Source organism: Microplitis demolitor, chromosome 5 (assembly GCF_026212275.2).
Source record: "Microplitis demolitor isolate Queensland-Clemson2020A chromosome 5, iyMicDemo2.1a, whole genome shotgun sequence".
Lineage (NCBI taxonomy): Eukaryota > Metazoa > Arthropoda > Insecta > Hymenoptera > Braconidae > Microplitis > Microplitis demolitor.
In genome coordinates this window covers 18,548,686-18,576,090 of record NC_068549.1, presented here as the reverse complement: position 1 = coordinate 18,576,090, position 27,405 = coordinate 18,548,686, and the positions used below count along the sequence as shown (strand labels likewise).

Genomic DNA, 27,405 nt, shown 5'->3' with positions numbered 1-27,405 from the left:
CGAACCTGCGTCTTTCTGCTTATCGGTTAAAGCTTTTGCCACTCTGCCAAACCATGAACTTAATAGTTTGAATTGTTATAAACGTCGCCCGAGTCAAAAAACAAATTCTAGTTTGGACCTCAAAAAATTCAATTCCTTTGATCTTTTATTTACCGGACGAAAAATGATACGATATTGGCACTCTAAATCCTCAGTGAGAATTATGAGGTCTAAATGCAAACTCTTCATCGGTTTTAAATTTTAACGAAGCTTTCAAAATCCTCAAAAAATAAATAATTGTTTTCTGGACTTAAAAAATTTTCGAGTTGAAAAAAAATCTGAGTACTTACAAATTTTATATGTCAAATAAAATAAATTCATTAATTTATTATTATTATTATTTGTGTTTATATAATCCTGGACAAATTTTTAATAGGTCATAAAAAAAAAATTTTTTTTAAACTTCTTAAATAATATAGAATACAATATCAAACATTTTGTCCTCAATAAATTTTTGTATTTTGATTGAAAAAATGTATACTAAATTTTCTTTCGGTTAACTATTTTCTCATATTAACCATTATATTTTTTTTGAATGGATATAAATAAAAATAAATATAAATTTCCATTTGTTATACTTTATAGAGATTCCGGTAATTTTTTTACAAATTTGGAATTAATTATTTATTTTTGGGTCAATTTTTTTGAGATTCTCGGTCTCAAGTATTTATTTCTTACGAAAAAAAGTGAGGGAACCTACATAGGTTACGTCATTTGAGAAATTGAGGCCTAAATCTGGAGCAGTAAATTTTTTTATATTATGAGGATATTGAAGTCCCCGCAAAATTTTTTTTATACCAGTTTAGCCCTCTATTATATAAAATCGCCCATAACAACATTGAGGCCTAAACCGGAATTACTTTCCACACAGTTCTTAATCTCCAAAGTCCAACTTGTCCCTCAAATACCTCACGTAGTATTTTGAGGTTCGAACTGGAATTTGTTTTTTGACTCTGGTCTATTCATCATAAAAATCTCAATAATCTTCAAATGCAAATGATATTATTCGCAATTTGTACTTCACTGCATCTATATAGAGATTAAATATTCAATTTTAAGATTAGAATTTTTTTATTCAAAACATGATCAATACCAATATCACATTCAGTGTTTCAATCTTACTATAGACTCATCAATCAGACTACTAACGATCATGCATACAAGAGTGATCATTTCCGACAGTGTTGCAAAAATCACTGATCGGAGTAATATTGATATCTCGTAAGGGATATACTCAAGTCATACAACCACAAACATACAGAGTAGCGCCTACACGGAAAAAAAAATTCTTGTGATTGGAAGTATCTAATGGAGCGTGATTTGAGTTTTATGAAGAGAGCAATCTGCATAGCTTTAGTATCGTTCTGTTTAGTTACCCTCGCAACTCATTCTAGTCCCATTCACTATATGATTGCTGCCACCACTATACATATCGCTATTCTCGTTATCCTTAAAATAGCTACACAAAAAAAAAGTTAATTTGTTTATGGCATATAAATGAATAAAAATAAAGTGCTGATTTTTGAGCGAGCTTGGGATTATATATTTGACACTATATTATGATGAATGTTATTTTTATGATACTATCATGGATAATTAATTTGCGCTTCCACCAAAAGTGATATTGGGAAAATAATAAAAATAATCTCTTCTGACGTTTGGAAAAAAAATAAAATAAAAATATAAGAGCATGTAAATAGTCTTGAAGTATTATCGGACTGCCGGTGTGAACGGAAGGATTCATGTACAATCGATAATCTGACGTTTACTATAGAAAAGGATGACTCGCGAATATCCGGTAGTTGTCTGTAGTTTCCTCTGTTTCTAACAGCGATTAGTCACGCCTAGGTGTCTCCCGTGGGAAAGTTTAGCATGAGACCATTAAACGGTGCAGTTCATTGTCGAATGGACACACACGAGCTTGCAACTGTCGTCTGTACAACTTCCTCTATACTACCTCCGCACACCCTCTGCCTGCTCTTTCTCGCTGTGTCGTTGAATTCTCGTCTCTCTGTGGACTTGCTGTTAATGCTATAAATTCTATAGCAACCAACTGAGCCTCCACTCTATATCTACTGTCAATGAATTGTAAAATGCTATTTCGATTTTTCGGAAAAGCATTGTAAAAAAAAAAAAGTAATAATAATAACAGTAAAGTATTGTAATGCCAAAAGATATTTAGTTCTTTATGGTGGCGCTGTTATTTGAAGGTTAATTTAAATTTAGAAACAAATTTATTTCAGAGAAGCCAATTAAAAGGATTTATAATAAGCTAATGAGTTTTATAAATAATGACTGTGATTATTTTTTTTTTGACTTGAAGAATATTTTTTTTTAAATTCCCGCTAAAAGAATTGTAAATTTTAAAAAATTCGGGAAGCCATTGTTTGCAACCCGATTTTCGGAAATCAAGTTTTCATCAGATATCGAGGTTATAGAGCCGTTGCTATTCCAATAACTAATAAAAATCGTCAGTCGGTAAGCTAGAATATGATTCTTTTCTCTACAGTCCCGTTTATTTTCGTCCGGTTATAAAGGAAAAGTACAGTTAAGGGGCATTTTGCGGCCTCGGCTGCAAAATAACGATGGTAGAGCCTCCGGAAATCAGTACCTTTGCAAACGCCACGCAGTGCTCGAAAGTTAAACTTTCTGGACAAGTATGATAAAAACGACATTAACGATCACACAGCGCATGTGTCGTGAGAGAACATTCTATAGTAAGACATACTTGACACGATTAACATTGTGACTATGACATCATTGATAAAGTCGTTCCATAGAAAATTTTAGATTTTTTCCTTCCTCAATTATTCCTCCTCTTCTACAATATTTCGATTTGCGCATGCGCAGAATATTTTTTTTCAAAATATTGGAGTCGAGGAAGAACGAATAACGGTGGAAAAAAAAATCACAAGCTTTCTCCGGAATGACTATTGGCAGGGAGCGCGACGAAAGCGACATCTGATGGTTACAAAAAATCATGCCCGAGAATTGTAAGAAATATATAAAATCAGTATAAAAAATAAAAAATCGTTATTAAAACAATATATAAAAATTTATAAAGATATAAATAAAAAAGTGCAATTGTATTTTTTATAGAGAAAATTAAATTACACATATTTCGATAAAGAAAGTGAGTATAAAAAATTTTAATAAGTATCAAACACTATTATTTTAGAATAGAATAAGGTTAACCGATAAAATCAGAACAAATAATACATGACAGCTATAATAATAACAGTTGAAAAATAGTAGAATATTAATTTGAGTTTTTTAACAAAATTGAAGTGAATATTTTTATTTTAATTCATGATAATTTGTTGGTGAATCGTAACTGAGACAGTACTAACTTATAATGTTATTTTTTTTTTTTAATAATTTTTAATGATGAACATCATTATCCAAACCGGATTTGAATTAATAAATCATGACATATTGTTTTTTCTGCAATTTACAACACAACAACTATTATGAACCATTTTTATCTTAAACTTTCACGTTTATGTTTAACGAGGGCATGATTTTACGACATTATGTCCACAGCGAGCGCTGCAATCGATTCAGTTGTCCCCACCATATACTAGACTGCCTGCTAATAACTGCGCTACGACAATGGTCATAGAAGTGAAGCACGCACTACTTATAACCTTGTAATAAAATAAAGAAACAAGTACACAAAATGGTGGTTACATTCCTAAAAGTTAACGATTGACATTAGTAAAGTAACTATTACTGTTATCTCTGTAATGTGCTCAACACTACTTACTGTAGTTCGAAACAGTACTTATTGATGTGAAAACAGCAGTTACTGTTGTCGTCAAAGCAATCCTTACGGATCTACAAGATAATTTGTATTTTGTATATTCTATTAACTGAATTACTATTTTACGCAGCAGTGGTAACTGTTTTTTTTTCTCCGTGTAGGAACAATTTTAATATCGTACAAGCATAAAATCCAAACATATAGAAATGGTTAACATAAATAGTATGGATGTTTTTATTATAAACTATATTTAAAAAATTCTGTTTCCATATAATATGGGACCCATTCCTGCGAAATTGTTACTAAAATCTATTATTCATTTATTTAAATATAATTCATACATATAAATGATACGTTGAATTTTTTTAGACTCGACTGCGATATTTACATAATATTAGAAGTCGACGTATATTGTTTTTAGTTTTCAAGCTACTGGCTTCGTCAATGTTCGGTAGAGAATATATAAAGTAAAAAAATTTCAACTGCTAACATTGTATTGAATGGTTTTTGGCAAAAGTCGTTTAAGGGATTCACCTTAACCTTTAAAGGATAACCCTAAAAATTTTCACGCTATGGGTAATCCCGGTCTGACAGACCGCTATTAGAAGTACACTCATTTTTTTTACTTTTGAGACAAGACTTTATCTATTTACATGAAAAAACTATATCTTCATGAAAAATAGATGATTGGACAATATTATAAACTTTACTTATTTTGAAAGTTCAGATTAATTAATATTTCAACATGAACATCTCCATACTGCCTTTCTAATGCGACGTAACCCACATTTGGGAAATTTTTCAGGAGATGATAAAAAAGTTTCACGGTCGGCAAAGAAAAATTATTTATATTATGTTTATATTGGTATAACCTACAAATTTATTTTCATAAAAACAGGTATTTGTAGAGAATAAATAATTTTGAATTATATGCTGTAAGAAGAGTAAAAAATTGTGCATCATTTCCTTCTTACTCATGTCGTTAATTGCTTCCTTAAAATTAACTTAAAATTAAAAATGTTAAGCGTGACTTAACCTATACGAATGTGGGATACGACATATTAGAATGCGCGAAAGTCTGCGCGTGGGATACGACATTTTCGAGTATTTATTTAAAAATACTAAATAAACAATTTGACCTCTAAAATTTTGACATAAGCTGCACATTGTTACAATGATTCCATTTTTAAAAAAAAGTGAAAATGTCAAATTTTGTGGGATACGACGTATTACAATGGCAGTATCGATGTTAAGAAAGGTTACTGATTTTAAATTTGATTAGCGGTCTGTCAAACTGGGGTTATGTTTAGTCCTCGTTTAAAAATGAATAGCTAATTGATACTAAAAAAAAATTAGTTAATTATAAATAAAAATATAAATAAAGATGTTCAATTACATTAAAAATTTAATCACTATGGTTGAAATAAAAAAATAATGATTGAAGGACACAGATGAAGCTTTGCTACTTTTCACATTTGACGTTGGTAGTACGTGAGGTTTCTTTATTACATTATAACGCGCAAGGATCGTAGAGAAAGATAAACAAGAGAAAGAAATAAAAAGAGTATTGTATGAGAAGTAAAACGGCGAAGATACAAGATAGGAAATAAGTCGAGAAAAAAAAATAAAAAGTGAAACAGAAATGCCATTGAATTCGCACGAGCTTTTATTATTTTCCGAGTGGTATAGAAGCTGTCGCTGCAGGTCACACGTTTCGCGGTTATTAATTTCAAGTATCGGGTCCACACCCTCACAGTCACAGAAGTGAGTGTACATCTTATTGCTGATACACACCTACCACTTGCAAGCTTCAGGCTTTACCAAAGACAGCACAATTTTTCTTCTCTATTTCCGTATACATTGGAGGCAGCAATAAGGGAGAAAGGTAGGAAAGCGAAAAAGATAAATATACAGCACAAAAAGTATACAGTTAATTCAAACTTTGTATTGATATATAATAACATAAGAAGATTACACTATAATTGTGTTAAATTTACTCGCTGTTTATTGAATCTATGTTATTTATTATTTCTGTAAATAGAAATTTATTTTTAAAATAAAAAAAAATAAATGTGAGTAAAAAATCAACTTTTCTTGCTTTCTTTTCTACTTACGATCCGAGCTGTGGCTGTTCAAATTCAATAAAATGTTATTCTTTTTTTTTTTTTTTCGTTTTTTATTGATTCTTCCAAATTAAAAAAAAAAAAGTCTTTATAATATGACTCAAAAATAAACAAGGTTCCGAAGGAACTAAAAAAAAAACTAAAGCGCCATAAAATAAACACGTGTTACATTCTAGGGTATTACTCCAGATTAATTAAAAAAAATAAATAAATTTATATTATTAATTTGAATGTTCAGGTTTGACATCATTAAGGTGTCTATAGGCCCCAGGCGTGTCCGTCGTCGATTATTAGTGATGCTTTGCTTTAAATATTTGATAAGGGTTATGTAATATATGGTACACCAAATTCAATAAATTTAGGTATGTTTTAATTAATAGAATGAAGGGTTGAGTCTGACTGACCGGAACTTGGTCCGGTGACTTAAATCCCATACGAAAAAATATATATCCGGACAAATCTGGAATATGTCGCATATATGCAATATATATATAAATATATGTTTTATATATGCAGATTTGCCCGTTCTGTCTCTGCAGATCCAATGCAAAAAAATTATAAAATTATAAATTACTACGTCGTCGACGCCCAAGTCTCATGCTTCGTCATGAATTTAGACTACAGGCTACGACAGTGTTCGCGAAAATCGCTTATCTGCTTTAGTTAATCTGTTGAAAAATTTTTCTTCATCAGAGTGACCAAAGTTTTATTGTACATTGCCAAAATAATAGTTCTAAGGTTTTTATTTAAATGTCGTAGTAATTAGTAACTTATAAATTAATATCACTTATACTATAATGATAACACACTTATGATAGAAATAAGAACACCACAATTAACAGCAGTAAAAGAAAGGCAATCAAAGATACAGTTTATTGAATACAGATGTATGCTGTTATGCTGTCAATATATGACTGACTGACTCTAGTCGCGCATCTATAAGACAAGAGAAGAAGGCATTTGTTTTCTAGTTATTCAAATATTTTAAAACATCAGTTTCACATTCGTTACGATATATTTAAAGCCAGAACATAACAAACGAAAAAAAAGTTGTATTCATCTATAGGCCAATTAATTTATTGAAATTAGAATAGACGGCCTCAATGAAGTTTCAAGAGTAACTGTTTGTTTTCGAGTCTCTCGATCCAGGACATTGCAAATCATTTAACATCGCATTTTAGGTTACCCTAGTGAACATCACCGTAGCTCGGATCCAGGCTTCGACATCTATTAAGATTACCAGTTGCGATAGTGTTTGCGAAAATTACTTATCTCCTTGCGTTACATCATAGAAAATCTTACTTTAACAGAATGACCAAAGTCTCGCTTATAAAGTGTAATTAAATAATTAATTGATTCAATTAAAATAATCCTAGAACGTCGCACTATAAAAAAAATAAATACAAACTGTTATTATTTTGTTGTGATCTTTTGGTGAGCTGATAGGGATTTATTCAGGCGTTTACAATTGAAATTTACGGATTAATCGAAGTTAGCATAAAATTAACCATTTATTTTATTTTCTCACATAAACGTACCGTAACTTCAAATATATATAAATTTCTTTTATTTTTAAAGTTCAATTGTTATTTATTTAACTTTTTTTTTTTTTTTCAATCAATTTGATTTCCGAAATAAACGTAATTACTTTTTCTTTAATTTATTGATCTGTAAACTTTTTTTTTTATGTCCAAAGTAAATTTATTGTTATAATAATAATAGTTTGTAATAAATGTTTAAAAAACACCTCTACCCATATGTATTGAGAGACACTAAAAAAATTAAATTTATAAAAATACAGTAACCATAAAAAAGTATGAATAATTGAAGTTTGTAATGTTACAGTTTCAAAAAAAAAAAAAAAAAAATCAAAAGAGGAAGAATCAATCAATAGATATTTGAATAAATGATTGACGATTCCTTCTTTGAGTTTTCATCAGATGACGTTTTGAGGTCCTTGAGCTCGAAAACAGCGTGAAGTTTTGGGGCTGGCCCGCAGGGCTAACCAACGCCCAGTTTTTTTTTCCTTAATTTAGGTTATTATTTTCAAAACACACTTGAACACAAATTCTTAACCCTTTAATGTTCTGGAAGCGCAAAGAACCTCGGTGTGAGTTGTTAGGGGAGAGAGTCAATCATAGTCCGTTATGCGGTTGAGTGAGAGACGGTTTAGTTGTAGTAATGTATCCATGCGTCCCTTTCTACTATTTTTCGAGCTCCCTCTCTAGAAAAAAGACTATAGTTTTCTCACTTAAAGATAAAGACACATGAATTGAGAGTGGGGATTCAAGGCCGAACATTAAAGGGTTAAAATTGAATATACACGGTCAAAGAATTCATTAACGAGCACTTTTATTTCATTAGTTACTTTTTTTTCTTATATTGGCACTTCTTCAAATTTTGTTTAAATGAATATCTCGGTTTGAAAATCTGGCCCTAAGAGATTTTCAATTTGATAATTGTAGTTTTCTTTGAAAATATGATTCCGTCATTTCAGCATGTCACAAAATCAGTAGATGGACTTAATAAATATAAACAGCTTTAATTGATAAATTGATAAATGTAATTTAAAACTTCTTCAAGGAAGTAACATAGATAACATTTACTTTTTTTTTTTTTTAATTTAAGTTTTAACTTAAAAACTACTAACACAAGCAATAGGTTTCAAAATCTAATCAACTCTCGAGAAACCTTTCGATTGCCGCAGAGAACATACAAAATATTCAATGTTCACAGCAAGAAGTTAATATTGTTTTTATAAAAATAATAGTAAAGATGATGATGAAAATAACGTGAAATGAAAAATGTGCATAATAGGAAAAATAAACGTTTTACTTGACTGTAGAGATTCAGTGGTTCATTGGAAAAACTCAGAGACACTCGACCTCTCTTTAATGTCAAGCTTGGAAACACTCGCTTGTACCATGTTGTTTCACGGTAAAAGAGGCTTGTCTGAGTAGTGAAGTTGAGTTGGAAAAAAATGCAAATAATGTCGGTTGTAAATGGTTTTTAACAATAAAAAAAAAAAATGCTTACAGCAATTTTTCTCTATTTTCATTAATAAAAATAATGCATATTCATAAAAAATAAAAGAATAAAAATTCAATTTCATTTTAAACTATTTTATGGATTAAAATAAATTTATATAAGAACTGAGTGGTTTTTTTATAATAACAAATATATTTATTTTTTACCAGAGTAAAAAAAAAATATTTTTAAGACTGTTGACTTTGCCGGCCAGATCTAAAATTGTTATTCGAGAAAAATATGAAGAAATATGATTATCCAAATTGATTCTTAATAATATATATCGAGATATATGGTGTCTAATTCATTTTACAAAATTTTTTACGACTCACGCACCCACGCAACATGATGTTCATGAAGATATTGACATAAAATAGAAATCACTTCAACTCAATTTTACTGAATGCTATAGAAAAAGGGCGGGCAAAATGAGATCGCTAAGAAATTCATGGTTTTTTTGCATTTGAATAAAAAAAATCTTCTTTTTTTGACTTGCATTTGAAGTAGTTAAGAAAATTTTCAGATGCTATCAAAAATAGTATATTACACTACAAGGGCAAAAAGTTGAAAATTTTTGCACTGCACGTCATGATGCCCGAGGCGAAGTCCATGTGGTGTATATTACTTTTCTTCATGACCGGTCGAAAATACGAAAAACGGTTGTTATATAACATTAATTTCTTTTTTTTTCCATGCACAAGATAAAAATTTCAATTTCATTTAAACTAGTCAAAGGATAAAATTATTATTTTATGTATTCATAAACTACTTTTGATGCACAGAATTACTAAAAACATCAATGTCAACTTTAAAAATACATTGAAAACATACCTTTGGTATCCATATTTATAGAAAAGTAATACCGATGGGTGAGGGAACATGATATTGGTGTGTCAAATAGAGGAATATTTTTCTTTGGAATACGAATGATGTCATGAAACTCGTGAAATGTAGCAGTAGGCAATGGGTAACATCCGGATTTTGTTTTACAGGATAGGATATGCATAATAGCCAACCCCGATATTACTTATCGATTTTACACTGATTTTACTGACGCATCATAGCTGTTACAGATTTTCTCCTCTGTATTTAAATAAACGACCATAGATATGATATTCGTGACTATTTAATCACTTTGATTATCTATATTTTAATTTGGTTATAACTAAAACCAAAACAATTCATATTTGTTTATGAATCGTTAGTTATTAATTGTTCAATGAAGTGAAAAATAATTCATTTGTGTTTATCATGTAACGACTATAAACTCAGTGAAATTATTTGCATGTATTGGTATGCAACTTGTAACAAACTCACGTATGCCTTGTCACTAGAATTGATTTTGTAACTAAACATACAGCAAGATCAAAGCCATACACTGCGTCTGACTATAAACGGAATTATTCCCTAGCGTGCGGTTTAGTATCTACAAATTGTGAAACTCGAATTCAATTGAATTTCTCGACAATTCAACAATTAAATCATTTTTTTTTTCGATTTTATCTACATTGTTATTTATATTCCTGTAAATAAATAACTCAGAAGAATAATTCATTTTTACGTTCATAAATGAATATTTATAAATATACATGTATAGTACAATGTAACACAAAAATGATTTTTTTTTAATACCATTCGAAAAATTTTTAATAAATGGAATCTGAATTGCATCGCTATCGATGATAAAACTTTAATATCAACAAATATAATGCTATTCGACTGTTTTTAGTTTATAGAACTGAAACTGACAAAAACACGTATCTTATATTACACACTTTAAAAATTTTAAAAAAATTCCACTTGTAGTTCTAATCATTTAAAAACGAATTGTTTTTACAAAAACAAGCCGAAAATAGCCCTGTTTATTGAGAATGATAAAGTTTCGGGTTGTTTTCAGTTAACTTTCGGGTTGTTTTCAGTTAACTTTCGCCCTCTTCTAATGTAATTTTATAGACTCAGCGTGAATTTGACTAAACAAAGTCCTTTCGGCCAAATGTTTTTACTTTTACGGAAAAAAACTAATCAGCACTAATCAGAAATACTAATGCTTTAGTTTTTTTGTACTTTAATGGTTTAGTGTCATTAACTTGAATTTCACAGTAGATAAGTACCAACTATTCGGATTACTAATGAACACTATTAAAACCTGGTCAGAATATCACTTCCAGTAATATTGTAAGATTCACTAATTTAAACTACTAATGATTACTAATAAAACGCTATTCAACACCAATCATTTCCAATAGTGCTGCCAGACTCAGTATTTGGAGTACTAGTGATCACAAATACAACACTAATCAGCGAGGTTGATTAGCCAGAGTACTAATGAACCCTAATAGAACATTATTCAAAACAAAACACTTCCAATAGTGTTACAAGATCTATCAGTACTCCGATCAATAAACACTAATAGAACATTATTCAAAACTGACCACTTCTAATAGTGTTACAAGATCCATCAGTACTCCGACTAATAAATACTAATACAACACTATTAACACTAATCACTTCCAATAGTTTTGTAAGATTCATTAGTCGAAGTACTAATAAACACTATTACAACACTATCCATCACTAATCACATCCAATAGTGTTGTAAGACTCAATAATCAGACTACTAATGGTTACTAATAATCACTAATAAAACACTTATCAACATTTAATGAATTTTCAATAGTGTTTATCTGTGTTCATTAGTTTTTTTTTCAAAAAGTGATTATGTGTTAATACAACTCATTAACTGATTCATGTGCACCGATTGTACCTCCTTAATTATGAGATCAATAACATGTTAATTGTTGAAAACAAAATTTAATCTATAAATATTTATAAACGGTCTCCATAAATTTCCATTTGTTATTTAAAGATGCAATTAAAGAGCTGAAAATTCATTTGAGAAGCTTGTGAATAGAGAGGAATTTTTCTTTATAGTTGAAGAATGCGAGCTCATAAAAGCAAATGATGATAATAAGCGTGATGGAGTCGCATAGACGCGGTTTTTACTTCCTATATTTCAAGCTAACCGAGCAACAAGATTAACTTATCTTCTTCTTAAACATTAGTTTTAACTTATATTTAAGAAAGAGCTACACTTGTTTACTCTCGGCATTAATAATTTACTTATATTTGCTCGTACAAAAGTTTGCCTTCTACTAAATTTATTTTATTTGAAATAAAATACCGCAAAATAACTAAAAATATTTTTAAAAACAGGTTATAATTACTCACTTTTTCGCCACTATCACTTGGTAGGTAGAATGTGAGTACAGTGAGAAATGAAATTCCCATACATGGTATAATTATGTTGACAGTGTAGAAGAGAGTTTTTCTTCGAAGTGTAATATTAAACGTTATATCAAGATATGGTTCATCGCAGCACGTGTAGAATTTTTCATTTCTGGAATACAAGGATATTTTTCATTATAAAATTTTTTCATACTTTATATATTTATAAAATACTTTTTCAAAGGTATTATTCACTACACCATAATAATTTATCACAAATACATGAGTTCATATTGCACACCTCTAGCGCAGCACAGTCTACTCTACAGACTTTTTTTTTAGTGAATTGCATTAAACGAATTATTTAATCCCATAATGTTTCAATCTTTTTTAATAATAACAAAGTAAACGATTCTTATAATTCCGATTGAATGACACTGACTTTAGATATGTAACGGCGTTTTTCTTCGCGCATTCATTACATAAACTATGGTATAGTATAAAAAAATTTCAATAAAAAAAATTCATCATGGACGTCCATTAGACTGGTTCAAAAAAAAGGTTGGAGTACGGATATCTCTAGAACGACGTCACGAAAAGACTTAATTTTTTTTCACAATCTTGACAATTATGTAAGTAAGGTTTTTTTTGAAAATCACTACTGTAGTCCTTCTCGTTTTTTATAATAAATCATTACTGTTAAAACCGGCAATTTTACACGTGAACAAACACACATCAGCCATTTTTATTAGGAATGTTCTCTTTATCTTATTTTTTTTGTTATTTATTAGCGTATATTTATCGTGGAAATTTTTAAGGAAAAACGCGGGTAATTCAAATTTTTTTGAATTTAACTTTTTAAAATATAACATCAGCGATCGAGACGTGCACTTTTGGATTGTCCACATCTTTTTTCTTGTATTGCAGTTGTTAAACACTTATATTGACAACCCCATACTCGGCAAACACCACTAAGTAGCAGTGCTTCATAGGTATTTCATTTTAAGAAGCGTTTTCATTTGTTTCTCTATTCGCACTCAACTGGATGAACGGTACTATCTTTGTTGCACTTGTACAGTAACTCGGACCTTTGTCCAAGCTTTCTCGTAAACAAATAGAAGTTATCAAAAAATTGAAGTGCACTTCGCTATTTCATAAAGTAAAGTATCGGGTCTGTGTCTTTATTTTGAGTTTAGAGCTTTTATTTTCCAGAAAAGCTTGGACAAAATTATCTGACAACCGTTCGTAATACCGCTTTACTATACTGAGATTTTCATGACGTTTCAAAGAAAATTTTAACGGTGTAAAGCTTAATGTTATACTTTAAATAAGTGTTTAAATATATAACATAAACACCGACGTTATTTGTTCAAGGAATAAAATAAACTTCATTAAAAATTTAATCCTATACATTCCAGTGATATTTTTTAAGTGAATTTTTTTTACTATCGATTAATTTTTTTTGCTACCGTTATTCGACAATATTATTTTTAAACTTGCTGATAATTGAAATTCTTTCTTGTCATTTGTTACACAAAAAAAAAAAAGGAATGAACGTTGAAATTCCTTATCGATAAAAGATAATGATCCAAATGTCAATAGGATTGTTTAATTTAAAATGAAGAATTGCAGAAATGAAATTGAAGAAAAAAAGTATTATTTTTTTTTTCTCTTACCTGACGGCAGGCACTTCGAGAATATCCCATTCAACTGACATATAGAATTCAGATAAATCAACGCCAACATCGACGACATTACTGCCAGTTTGCTCGTCCATGTGCCTCAAATCAACCTGCATTATAAATGATATAAATATTATTAATATTAATGCCCTTTTTTATTTATCAGTTTAAATAAATCAACAAATAAATATAAGTAAATAAATGAACGATCGACTCGTCGCAACGATATAACAGCTTGATGCGTACGATGCTGAAGATCTGCGTCTTCGTTGCGAGTGCGATGTCATAATGCCAGCTATTGAAATACAGTTTACTAATAACACACTTTTTTGTTAAATATTTCAACCCTTATGTTAGTAGTAATTATTATTTAGAGACTCGTTCGTAAAATATTTAAATTTTTTTGTCAATTAATACTGGGAAAAATTCAAATAAATAACATTATATAATACAGTGTAATTAATGAGAAATATTTTTGACCCACGACAACTGATTTCAATAGAAAATTTAATCCTCATAAATTTAAGTCGTAATAAGAAGACATGAATTATGATTGGACTTTTAAAAAACGATTAAAATGCTCTAAATAGAAAGTATGACATACTTTGATTTAAAATGAAGTTAAGACGTTTTTGGTGATACTAAATTATCAAAATTAATATATCATGTAAATATGGAGTATTCGCCACATGTGTAAAATGAGATATTGCTCTCAACTTGAATTAGTGACGTGAGTTTGAGGTTATGACTTGTGACGCGTGCGAGTAAATATATGAGTTATTGCTGACAATGAAACATAACCTTAGACGAGTATTGTCAGTGCAATTCTGTACAAGATAAATAGTTTTGACATATGAATTAAAGAATATTTTTTTCAACGAGAAGATCCAGCGTTTAATATGATAGAAATTTAATATTTAAAAAAAATCTCTTTATTTTTAAATTACATGCAATTGAAAATCGTAGATAACCAACATGGTGAAAGTGAACGACGTTGATTCTATGATTTGGATGTGTTTTATAGCAAATTTATTTTCGAGCAATTCCCAGATGTGATTTAACGTGTAAAATTGAGCTCAGAAGAAAATTCTATAGTTTAGTCAACTACCGCGACAAAGTGATACTTTACTTGCACCACGTGACGCTCGAATATTGAACTTTAGATGCTCGAGTTGTAAAAAAAAATTATTTTTTTTTTCTCTTAAGGATGTACGAGCAGGGTATCCAAGTGTAAAAGAAGAGCGATAATCACGTGACATTTAAAAATATATAGTTATACATTCTGTATAGATTTATTCCTAATTAAAAACTCCGAATGAACCCGATGAATACCGATTGAGTCCGATAAATGTTCAATCGGAGTTTTTAAGTACACGGAGAGAAAATTATGGTAACTGTTCTTAGTACGTTTATGAAATATCATCCCATACCGTTATGGTAATGATTACTTGGGATTATGGGATATAGACCCATACTTTCTGGGAAAAGTTCCCATAAGTATGAAAACGATTCCTATCATTAACTTTTCCTATAATATTACGGTAAACATAACCATAATGTTATCGTAATGGTTACCATAATATTATGGTAATCATTCCCATAATGTATGGGAATTATTACCATGATATTATGGTAACTATTCCTATAATATTCTGGTAAACATAACCATAATATTATGGGAATAGCTACCATAATAGTATGGGTATGGTTGCCATAATATAATGGTAACAATTCCCATAATATTTAGAAATTATAATAATTTTTTTTGTATACTACAAAATATTACAAAATTTTAAGTATACAAAAAAAAAACGCTTATTACAACAAAAAAAATTATTATAATTTCTAAATATTATGGTAACAATTACCATAATATTATGATATCGTTACTATAATATCATGGTAATCGTTACCATATCATGGTAACCATTACCATAATATTATGGTAATCGTGACCATAATATTACGCAAACGATTACCATAATGTATGGGAATTATTACCATAATATTATGGTCACCATTACCACAGTTACATGGTAACGATTACCATAATTCCATAGGAACTATTCCGATACCATATGAAAATTATACCCATAATTATATGAATGATTACCATAATATATATGAGTGCCGTTCCTATAATCAACATTAAAAAAAAAACGGATACCATGCATTATGGGATTCATTCCCATTATATATTGTAACTGTTACCATAATTTTCTCTCCGTGTAATAGTTGCATTTGATTTTATTTTAATTATAACTTATTAATCAGTTCAACGAGACATGGTTTTTTTTTTTTTTTTTTTTTTTTTTTTTTTTTTTTTTCAGCGACAATCATTATTGATTAAATAATATTTTGTAGAAAAAAATTGAATCTATATTTAATACTTGTTATCACGCTCGTATATCCTTAAAAATATAGACATCTATGCAAATCATGATGATATTTATAGAAAATTTGTTTTGTCTAATATGGTGTTGCAGAACCTCTTTGAGCTGAAAAGTATTTTTTTGTCACGCATAATCCTTCAGTTCTAACTTAAGAAAGTGAAAATATGAAAACCTAATGTAAGAATGTGTGCGATCGTGTGTGTGAGGATAACTGGGGGTATTGTACCCAGAGGCGAGTAGAGAAACAGAGTAGTTGTCGAACCCTTTCAATGTAAAGACGTCCTTTTGTATTGACTAAGTTGTTTCTTAAAATAAGCCTTCACTTTTATATGTCAATGATCTCGCACCTTTGACTGCACGCACCTCACATCCTCCTGTGATTACTTTGATATTCCAATATCCACAATATCCGATATGACACTTATTAAATTCGTTTTTATTAATTTAAAATAAAATTAATTATTATTTTGTTCATGAATATTATCGCAAATATATTTTCCCAGTACTGTTGACAATATCAACAATTGATTAATGTACATACATATATACATTTATAATCCCATAAGGGTTGATACATTTGCATTCAAATATAAAAAAACTATACGATGCTCTAGCGTTATTTCTACGCATATATAATAAATAATTATCAACATATTTAAATTTAAATTCAAATAATCCGATTTCAATGATCCACAAACATAAACAGGCTCAACGACACAGATGTCCATCACACAGCTGTCCAGGCAACGGTTGTTAAACGGTAGAAAACGATGTAAAAGCGCGCTAAAAAATGATAATTAAGTAAACTTATATGTAATTTAACGGCATCTATATAACCTAAACATGACTGTTGAATAAAAAAATATACATATAAAGAGGCTATTAACTATCATGATTTAGTCACACACGGAGGGTGAGTGATATGAGTGAACAGGTAAAGGAACTCGTAGTCTATCACGAGTGCATATAGACACGACAGGGTCAATCTATCAATACTCTTCATGTCTTATCAAAAGCAAATGTCTATATGTCGCTAGTAGTAGTGTCGGGCATTTGAATAATTGCGGTCAGGTCATCGATCGTTTTCGACCAATAATCAACACTGACATACATGCCGATTAATATCATGTAAAATATATATTTAATGCTACTATCACTATAACTTTTTTTTATTCTTTTTTTTATTCAAATTGCAAGTGGTCAATAAATTATTTCATTTCCATGCTTCAAATAAAAAATTTTGTTTTAATTTTTTCCTTTTGGTGACTAAATAAAGCTTAGGATAGATCAAGGAAAGTCAGGCTTAGGTCAAGCAATCATAAAAAATGTGGATACATGAAAAAAATTTATTGCGGGTATCACTTTACAACTATGGGCGTGTATACTAGTCTGGATTAGGGTTCAAATTGGTTTTGATTTGAGATAAAGCTCGTTTAAATATGAGCAATAGCTCATTGGATTCGGAAACTAAGAAAAATTTAGAAAATTAAGATGAAAAGGAACATACACTTAGGTATTGGATAATAATTCAGAAAATATTAATAATTAAGAAATTTTGGAAAAAGATTCTTAAAGAGGAGGAAATAGTTGATGAAAAAGTCGTGATCCGAAACTCTATCTCTATTATCTATCATTTTAATTTAATACTGAAAATACGGATTTTGAAGGCACTGGGATCCTGTCATGTCATTTGCAATTAATCATGTATTGGAAAATAATTTTTGTACATTTCTCAAGACGCTATTCTAAATCCGATGAGCTATAGCTCATATTTTTACGAACTTTATATCGAATTAAAACCAATTTGAACTTGTGAACTAGACTAGTGTGGGCTTGCGTAGTGACATCTACAATAAACTTCTTTCCGTGTATATTAAAGCTTAGGCGGTATCTAAAAATAGTGTTTTTTAAAATTTTATTCAAGAAAATTTTTTTAATTTAAAAAAAATTTTTTTTTTGAAGTAGAATGTAACTAGATAACTTTTAATTGGAATTTTTTTTCAAAACTGTTTTTCGCAGAAAAAAGAAAATTAAATTTTTTATCTGTGATCAGTCAATAGAAAAAAAAATTCTAGTTTTTTAATTTTTTTTGTCGACTCGGAAACCGATTGAAGTAAAGGTCTAAAATTTTCAGGATTTCAATATTCGAATAGTCAACCCATGTTCTAAAAGTGTAAATAAAACTCATCCAGGTATTATAATTTACATGGGTTGTCAATTTTTTTTCCGTTTACTTAATGTATCTCAATTAAACTTAGACGTTTTGTTGGTGAGGGCGAGGATAAGGGTGAAATTCGAATAGCTGTGGTTACCACCCAAATATTGGACTTTGAGTAGTTATTTAAAGCGCCCAGATAGTTAAAACATTCTTGTGATGTCATATTATCATAAATAAAATAAGAACAAATTTCTAGACTGTTTTTAGCATCTGCACGGAAAAAGAAAATCGGTAGCTGCTACCTATTAATTTTCAGTAGCTGCTACCGATTAATTTTCGGTAGCCGTTACCGACTGATAATTGGTAGCTGTTACCAAAAATTAATCGGTAGCAGCTACCGAAAAATAATCAGTTGCAGTTACAGAAAAATAATCGGTAGCGGCTACTGATCATTTTTTGGTAGCTGCTACCGATTACTTTTTTTCGTGTGGCTAATAGGACTGAGAGATACTTATTCTTAACCTCGAGGCTAATAGATATATATTCTGAGTATTTTCGGGACAGAAAGCAGGTGACAATTAGCAATTGAACCTCCTTAAAATTGGACCACATATTATCTTCTGAAAATCATTTGCTCTATTTCTGATATTCATTATCCTTTTATTTTTTTTAATTACTAAATTATTAATTTTATAAATTGTTATCACCCCAATGTCGATAACGTAGCACCTATTTATTCTATAATCGATCCTTAGATAGAATTTGTGACTTTTGCTTCATGTTTTATTTTTCACTTCTAAGCATTTTTTCGAGTCCCGGTCTACCGTAATTCGTAAAAAAAAATTTTTTTAAATAAATAATAAATAGTTATTAATAAAAAAAAATCCTATTTTCAAACCATTGGTATGATCGTTCAAGAATTGTTGGTGATATAATATTAAAAAAAGAAAATAAATAAAATGCATGGTTTTTTAATAATTTATTTCTATCTCGAATGAAAGAATTTTTTGAAAATATCTCTGAACAAGGTGTCATGTTTCGAAGTTTCCAATGTCGTTCAACGTGACAGCAAAATGGCGTTTCATTCTAGATATTCTATATTTCTCGTAATCTCATCTTTATGTCTGTCATTTTCGAGATGTTTTAAATCATGCCTTTTCATGTCACTATCTTATAAAGAAGCACATTTAAAAGTTTCTGACTGAATCGAACAATATTATTTGGTTACATATAGATTATTTATATAAAAATGCCAGAAAAATTTTATGAAATTCAAAAAAATGATTTATTTCTTTTTTTTTTTTTTTGTTATATTATAATATCATTTTATCGTGACAATTAAAAAAAATTATTATGACAATAATAACCTGATATATTGTGGGCAGTCTTTCAAAGAGCTGTAGATGATTTGTTTTATCTTAGTGATTTAAGCTCTTGAAATTATAAATATTGATAATTCAGTTAAAATTTTGACAATTTTTGCAAGGGAATAAAATTTTCCTTATCATATTATGTAATTATCAAATAACGAAAGTCGTTTTTATTACTCCATTATTTAATAGTAAATTACGTAGCGATTGAAATAAGCCATTATTTGTTAAGCACAATGCCTTCAACACTAGTTGTAGACATGCATGCACGAGCTAAAAGCAAGTGCTTAGTGTACTCTGGAGGCGAGTACTAAAGACATTGTGTTTTACGGATAATGTTTCCCTGATAGAAGTTTTTCGGAATTTCTTCGGAAAAACAGTTCTGAAGACTTTTTTAGTGTTTTTCAGAAAAAATTCCGAAAAATTTTCACCAGGATCAAGTCCACGGGTAACGTACTGTACTTTGTTCAACCCATGCTTAATTATCCTGATTGATCAAAATTTCATTTATTAGAATAAATATGTGATGAAGACTATAAATTAACATTAAATATCGAAAATCAATTAAAAATCCTTAAATATGATAGTCTATTCCATTTTACGATCATTCACCGTCAAAAATTTGTCGATTCTAATGATTATGCTAGATTGCATGTAAAAACGATACTCAATAATGGTTTCAATAAGAGTGTTATTATGAGCTCATTATGTCACGATGATGGAAAACTTAGAAATCTGCATTACCTTTTTCATTCATCCTAGTACAACAGTTGACAAGAAGCCACTTAGGGCTTGCTTTGAAAGCTTATAAAATAGGATAACTGTGCATGTGTTGTATAAAAATTTATAGAAACTACTAAATACTAATATTTTGCGTTCTTTTTAGTAGATATACTACATCTCTAAAAACTTATAAAACTGAAAAAATCCCAGAAATTTATTCTGTTTTAAAAATGCTTCAAATTCGCATTCCCCAGAAATAAAGGAAATATTCAATTTGTCATTATAGAGTTCTTATTAAGGTGGATTTAAGAAAGTTCTGTTAATAAGTAACTGTATAAAAAATAGCGAAAAAAATTTTTCCAATTTTTCTGCTTTCAGAAATTCAATGTAAAACAAAACATTGGTTAGTTCTTATTCAAAATACTTCCTCATTAACTTTCCGTCTTTAATGAAACTAGAGGAAAAGCTATCTTAGACGATTTCCTCGCAAAGCTATCTAATAGAAAGAAGTTGCAAAACACTATTTTTTTTTTTTTAATTCGCACCTCAGTTACGAAAACTGCAAAATTTCAAATTAGGAAAACTTCTTTTAGAACATTATAAACTTTCAAAAAATGTAAAAACATTGATTATGATGATTATTTGCAAGCATATCATGACGTTTAAAAATATTTTTGATTTCTTAATTTGTATAATGTTTGTACGCTTCCTGATCGCTATTAGCACAGGACGTAATATTAGCCTAACTAGATCGATTAATTAATACTGTGCACATATGTATGGCAAATATTTAACGGATCATGCTGTGTCCTATGAATAAATAAACGATACTTCCTTATATGGGATGTAAAAAACTACTGTAAGTCACCTGAGATATTCATTTGTAAAAAACTGAGCTTTAACACTCATGTTAGCGTCTTTACACTGTGGAAAATTCCCATTAAATTTTACTATGGGTGCATTGTAACCCCAGACCATAAGAAAACTGGTACAAAATTTACAATTGTCCCATAGTAAACGGTATGCGCAGACACGATTGGGACCTATGCGCATACGTTGACTATCGGACACTTGTAAATTTTGTACCCGTTTTCTTATTGTCTGGGGTTACAATGCACCCATAGTAAAATTTGTAGGAAATTTTTCACAGTGTAGCGTGCAGCACTATAGTATACACACGTTGCCAAAACTAGTAACATTATAACAGATGAATTAAGCTCTTCTTTATATGTTTGATTCATTACTTGATTGACAGTTATCCAGTAAAAAATTTCAATAACTGATAAAGACAGTATTGTGCCATCGGATTTTTCAGTCTATGTATTATTTTTTCTATACTACCAAGTATATTAACACGAAAGAGCAGTTAATGGATTCAGCTAAAAAAATAGAACAATGAACAGCGATTATCGATAATGCTGAGAATTTTTAACGGATTCAATGTCTTTTTATCTTTTTACTGGCCATTATTGGAGAACAATGAAGATAACGATCACTTGACTTTATAAAGGGCTAAAATAAAATTTTTTTCAATGTTAAACATATTTTCGACGATTAAAAAGTCACTTATTTTATGTTATGTTCTTTTGAAAATAAAATTATGATTCGGATAATTTTTTTGTGTCTAAAAAATTTAAATAATTATCTTGAAAAGTTCGTAAATATTTAATAATCTTTATCCCGTGTATTTTCAGAATTACCTATATCGACACTTAAAGTTTAAATAACTAGAATCAGTCTAAACGAGACAGTTTTAGATCAATAGTGCACGTACATGTTCAATCGTCAACTAGTTTAGAGAAAATGATATGTGATAATTCAAATTTAGTGCAATACGTTTCTGAAAGGGTTACAATGAAGTTAGAAATTAATTGAACAGTCAGGAATAAGACGATTTCTGTTTCAGATAAGGAACCAATGACAATGAACCCGCGAAATCGTATTGATCTGACATGGGCTTGTTTCGGTTTGCTCAACAGGCCTGAAAATCTCATATTTTCATTGCAGGTGAAATGAAATATTTTTTATCTCGAAACGGATTTTAAGAAAATTGATGGAAACTAAGTATTTTAAAAATATCCACAATCCCTTGATGTGAATGTCATTCAAGTGTCAAATCGTGTCTCATGCCAGATACCCTTGTCACTTTGAAAATTCGAAAACACTTTTAAAATATTTCATAGCAAATTAAATGACTTTGTCAATAGATTCAATTAAATGTAATAGGAAATGTTTTTGCAAAAATTGACTGTATTATAATTTAAATAGAGCCTGAGTTTCAAACTCGTATTATTTAAATAAACAATTTTTTTTTTTCATATCACCTGCGAATCATTAAAAAAAAGTATATGCCCATATACATATGTATGATTATATATGCTTTATATATTCTCGCATGGAAAAAATTTATATCCTAAAATTATACTGAATAATATAACACAGCTTATACTATAATATGATATTATTTATATAAGAAGTTATATATTAAATATATTAAAATAACTATTTTTATTGTTACTTTAATTATAAAATTATATATTTTCAAAATATACAAATATGATATATAATATTAAATGTTGATATATATTCAAGCTATGTAAACATATATTAGAAATTATATCATAAACACATAAGTAATTTTATAATCTTGATATATAAGTTAAGATATATCAAGTATATATGTATATGTATATATGTAATATAAATGTCAGCCCATTGTGTCCCCCGGGGGTCCGTTTTGCCCCAGTCTTCTCTAATAGGGGAAGGGAGGGGGAAATGGCCACTTAAAATTTTGAGTGTCTCGAATAATTTGGGAGCAAAATGGGCCCCTTAAATTTTGGGGCCCATTCCTCTGCTATAAGCATCTATGGCCAGATCTATTTAATATGTACTGAGATATCTGATCTTTTTTCATTAATCTGTAGTTTTATTTTCTTTCCTCAGTTAAACTGAAATATTGACTATTTTACCGATTAAAAAAATATTTATAAAATATATGTTTAACTATGTTATCCAATATATAATGCGATATATTGGAAAAGTATAATGAACATTACTTTTTTTTTTTTTAATTTACATACTTTACAATACATGTCTCGATTACAATTTATTATATATAAGCCTTATAACCAGAAAATTATATTTTAAAAATATACGATGCTCTCTAATAAAATATATATATTTTTTTATAATCTGTGTTATGAGAAAAAGTATACTTTCAAGTTTTATGAACATCGTATTCAAACATACATTAATTTTTGCCGTTTTATGTAATCATATATTTGCGTATAATTAATAAAAGTATACATTTTTTCCATGCGGGTTGCCATATATGTCCGATAGATGGTTCGTTCTTCTCATGTCATTATATCTCTCATCACGCAATATGATATTGCTGTAACTGTTGAACATTTACCACATCAATTTGCAGCATCTTGTCATATGTTTTATTTTTCCTGATCATAAAATTTTAAACAGGACAAAAAAATAATAAAGTTTATTTAAGTTAACAAGGAATAATATCAGGATTAAGAACGTTTTATTTTTGTTTTTTTTTTTTATAAAGTCATTAAAAGTATAGAACGTGATTAAACCAAGTTTATAAGCTTTATTATAACATTAATAGGGTACATATTACATTGCGCCCAGATTATTTGATACTACGGTTATTTAAGATTGGTCATAATATAATATCGGATTTACCAAGTTCATAATAGCCTATTTTCTTTCGTGACTGCTTTATACTATTGTATATAAAAGCTAAAAATATTACTCGCTGTAAAACGTCAGTTTGTTTTAAGTAAACATTACAGGGATTTCCTTTAATCCATTAGTATACAGACCCAATAAAAAGGATATATACTACTAAATAGTTAATAACAAGAAATTTAGTCTAGAATATGATGACGATAATAAAAATGACAATTCAAACTTAACTTGTTATCGATAATAATTTTCTAAGTTGAAGTAAAAAAAGTGAAAACAAAAAAAAGCGTAAAGTTTGAAGATATCGCCATGAATGTGAAAGTATTGATCCTAGAATCATTGGTAGATGCGAAAATTGGATGTCGCTAGCAGAAATGCAGGAAAGGATTGAGCTCGACAGTAGATGAGGGAAGAAATAAAGCAAGAACGCGTTTGTAATTCAGAATGAAATATAAATCCACAGAAGCGTCTTACTTATTCTGATATTCAAGTCGTGAATAATGATCATGACAAAAAGTAGGCAGACAAGAGAATATTTTAATTTAATTTTTTTTTTTTTCATGAATTCAATTGACAATTGATAATATTATCTCTTGCTAAACTTAATTAATACTTTATGAATTATCATCTATCATGGCTTAGAGAAAAGTAAGACTTAAAATACTATGTGTGATTTTAATAAATTTTACTTTTTACATAGAGAAAAAAAATAATACAGCTGAGAAATAATTCTTGAGTGCTTATGAAGTTAAAGAAATGGATTTCTTATTTTTCAACATTAATGTACACATGTAGTGTTACTGAGTCACAAACTATCATAGGACTTATATCAACCATATCACGCAATAACATTTTATATTGTACCGAAATAAAAAATATTCCCATAAAAAAGTGTGTCGCTATGACTATTACATAATTTAATGTTTTCACTATGTGTTATATGAAATTATAATTTAGTGAGTTACTAAAACCTTTTATAAATCAAAAACAAAATATGTTACGGTTAATCACTAATACCTGAATCAGTTATTTGTTAAAATTGCTAGTATATCAGCAATAAAGCAGGGAAAATATTAGATAGATTAAAAATGAATAGAATTTTTTCTGTGTTAATGGAGAAGCCAGGATTGTCGTTAATACTAACTTTCTATGAATATTGAATAGTTGCTTTCACAGATATGCCTAATGTGTTAGATATGCTATTACAGCGTTCTTTTAATGCGTTAATAAAATATATTATAAGTATAAGTAAACATGAACATAGATCAAATTATAGGTGGTAAGTAAGCTGACCATCTATCAAGAATAAGAGGTTATCCCTACTGGATATCTTAATTTATAAATATCTGTATTTAGGCAACAAGGTTTTTTGAAAATAAACTTATATTAAAGAATGAAATGTATTCATTGAGGGTAGATTCTAATAAAACTAACTTTTTTTAGGTACAGTAAAATCTCCGTAATGTTAACACTCCTGTCCAGGACCATTCCGTAATGTGAACAAATCCTTTCATACTCGTGTTTCATGTGCGCAGGTCTGCGCGGTCAAAATGCGTGATGTACCAAAAAAAAACATTTTTAGGTTAGGGTTTAATCGTGTAGGTGCAAACGGGAAGATTTGAATTTCCCGCCAGGCCGCCAATAAGGTTTTTTTGATTGGTTGCGCGGAAAAACGTAGTGGGAGATAGGATTGTTAACATTAGGGAGAGAATCTTGTTAAATTTACAGAGGATCTAACTGTACGGAGAGTCACATTAGGGAGATTTTACTGTACCGCCATATCCCTGATTAAAAAATCCGATAGATTCTTATAGCTGTAGGTATAAAACCCTATACTTAACTATAGCACTCCTCATAGAACTCATTCATTCTTATAAAATCTCTATGGGAATTTATGAGAATCTATTGAGTTCTATGAGATTTTCTAAACAGGGATCATAACCATTATTATCAGAAGTTATTTTTGATAACAGATATTAAATTTTAAAGTTCGCTGTCTAAAAATATAACATCAGCTGATAGTTTGAGTATTTTTAAGAATTTGTGCCATACTCTCTAAACATGAATTAGTAAAAATAAGTGAATATTCACTAATTCCAAGTGCAAACTGAACCACTAATTTGAAAAAGTGTTTCGATTGGCACTCAGAATTAGTGAACATTCGCTTATTTCACTTATTTATATTTAGAGAGTAAACATTTAATAGAACCAGAGAAAAATGATTAAAAATTGTTAACATGTCTTACTTAATTAATAGTAATGGTGAATCAATCTTTCTTTTGTTAAATGCATCTGCCTTGATTAAGAAAAATGATTCAAAACAATTTGAATTACGTCATTTATCGATACTGCCATTCTAATATGTCGCATCCCACAAAATTTAACATTTTCACTTTTATTGAAAAACGGAATCATTGTAATGATGTGCAGCTTATGTCAAAATTTTAGAGGTCAAATTGTTTATTTAGTATTTTTAAATAAATACTCGAATATGTCGTATCCCACGCGCAGACTTTCGCGCATTCAAATACGTCGTATCCCACATTCGTATAGGTTAAGTCACGCTTAACATTATTAATTTCAAGTTAATTTTAAGGAAGCAATTAACGACATGAGTAAGAAGGTAATGATGCATAATTGTTGACTTTTCTTACAGCATATAATTCAAAATTATTTATTCACTACAAATGCCTGTATTTTATGAAAATAAATTTGTAGGTTATACCAATATAAACATAATACAAATAATTTTTCTTTACCGACAGTGAAACGTTTTTATCGTCACCTGAAAAATTGCCTAAATGTGGGATACGACGTATTAGAATGGCAGTGTCGATATAGACATACACTTAGCATCAAATTATTTTTCTTAATCAGGTTGGAGGGTGGTCCTAGAATTACAATCATATTTATCTCACACTTCTTGGTTAAAAATATAAAATTTTATGATTGTTTGTAAATATATAAAATGATTACTACTCAGTTGGCTTATGGTTATATACTTAATAAAGTGAATGCAGATTAAAATGAAAACTGCATCACTCCGAAATCACTTCGCTAAAAAAAATACTAATGCCCTCTGCATGTGAAGTGATTTATTGTTAAAACTTCGGAACTCTGGAGGCGGAGTGAATTCGCATCGAAATAAAATCCGCATTGACTCCGGATTCACTCTCACTTTTCTATAGTCTACTTTT

The 27,405-nt window shown here is 29.3% G+C and overlaps 1 protein-coding gene across 3 annotated transcripts in view; it reads right to left on the bottom strand.

The window, feature by feature from the left end:
* Positions 1–27,405, bottom strand: part of LOC103569095 (acetylcholine receptor subunit alpha-like) — a 250,877-nt gene that overhangs the window by 32,971 nt on the left and 190,501 nt on the right. For 2 of the 3 annotated variants that reach the window (XM_008546202.2, XM_008546203.2), the window contains 2 exons: positions 13,854–13,969; positions 12,181–12,349 (listed from right to left, as the gene is read on the bottom strand). In XM_008546202.2, coding sequence (XP_008544424.1) covers positions 12,181–12,349; positions 13,854–13,969 — 285 coding nt within the window. Of the gene's footprint in view, positions 1–12,180; positions 12,350–13,853; positions 13,970–14,463; positions 14,544–27,405 lie in introns of those variants that run through there. The other variant, XM_008546204.2, reaches the window with a different exon arrangement.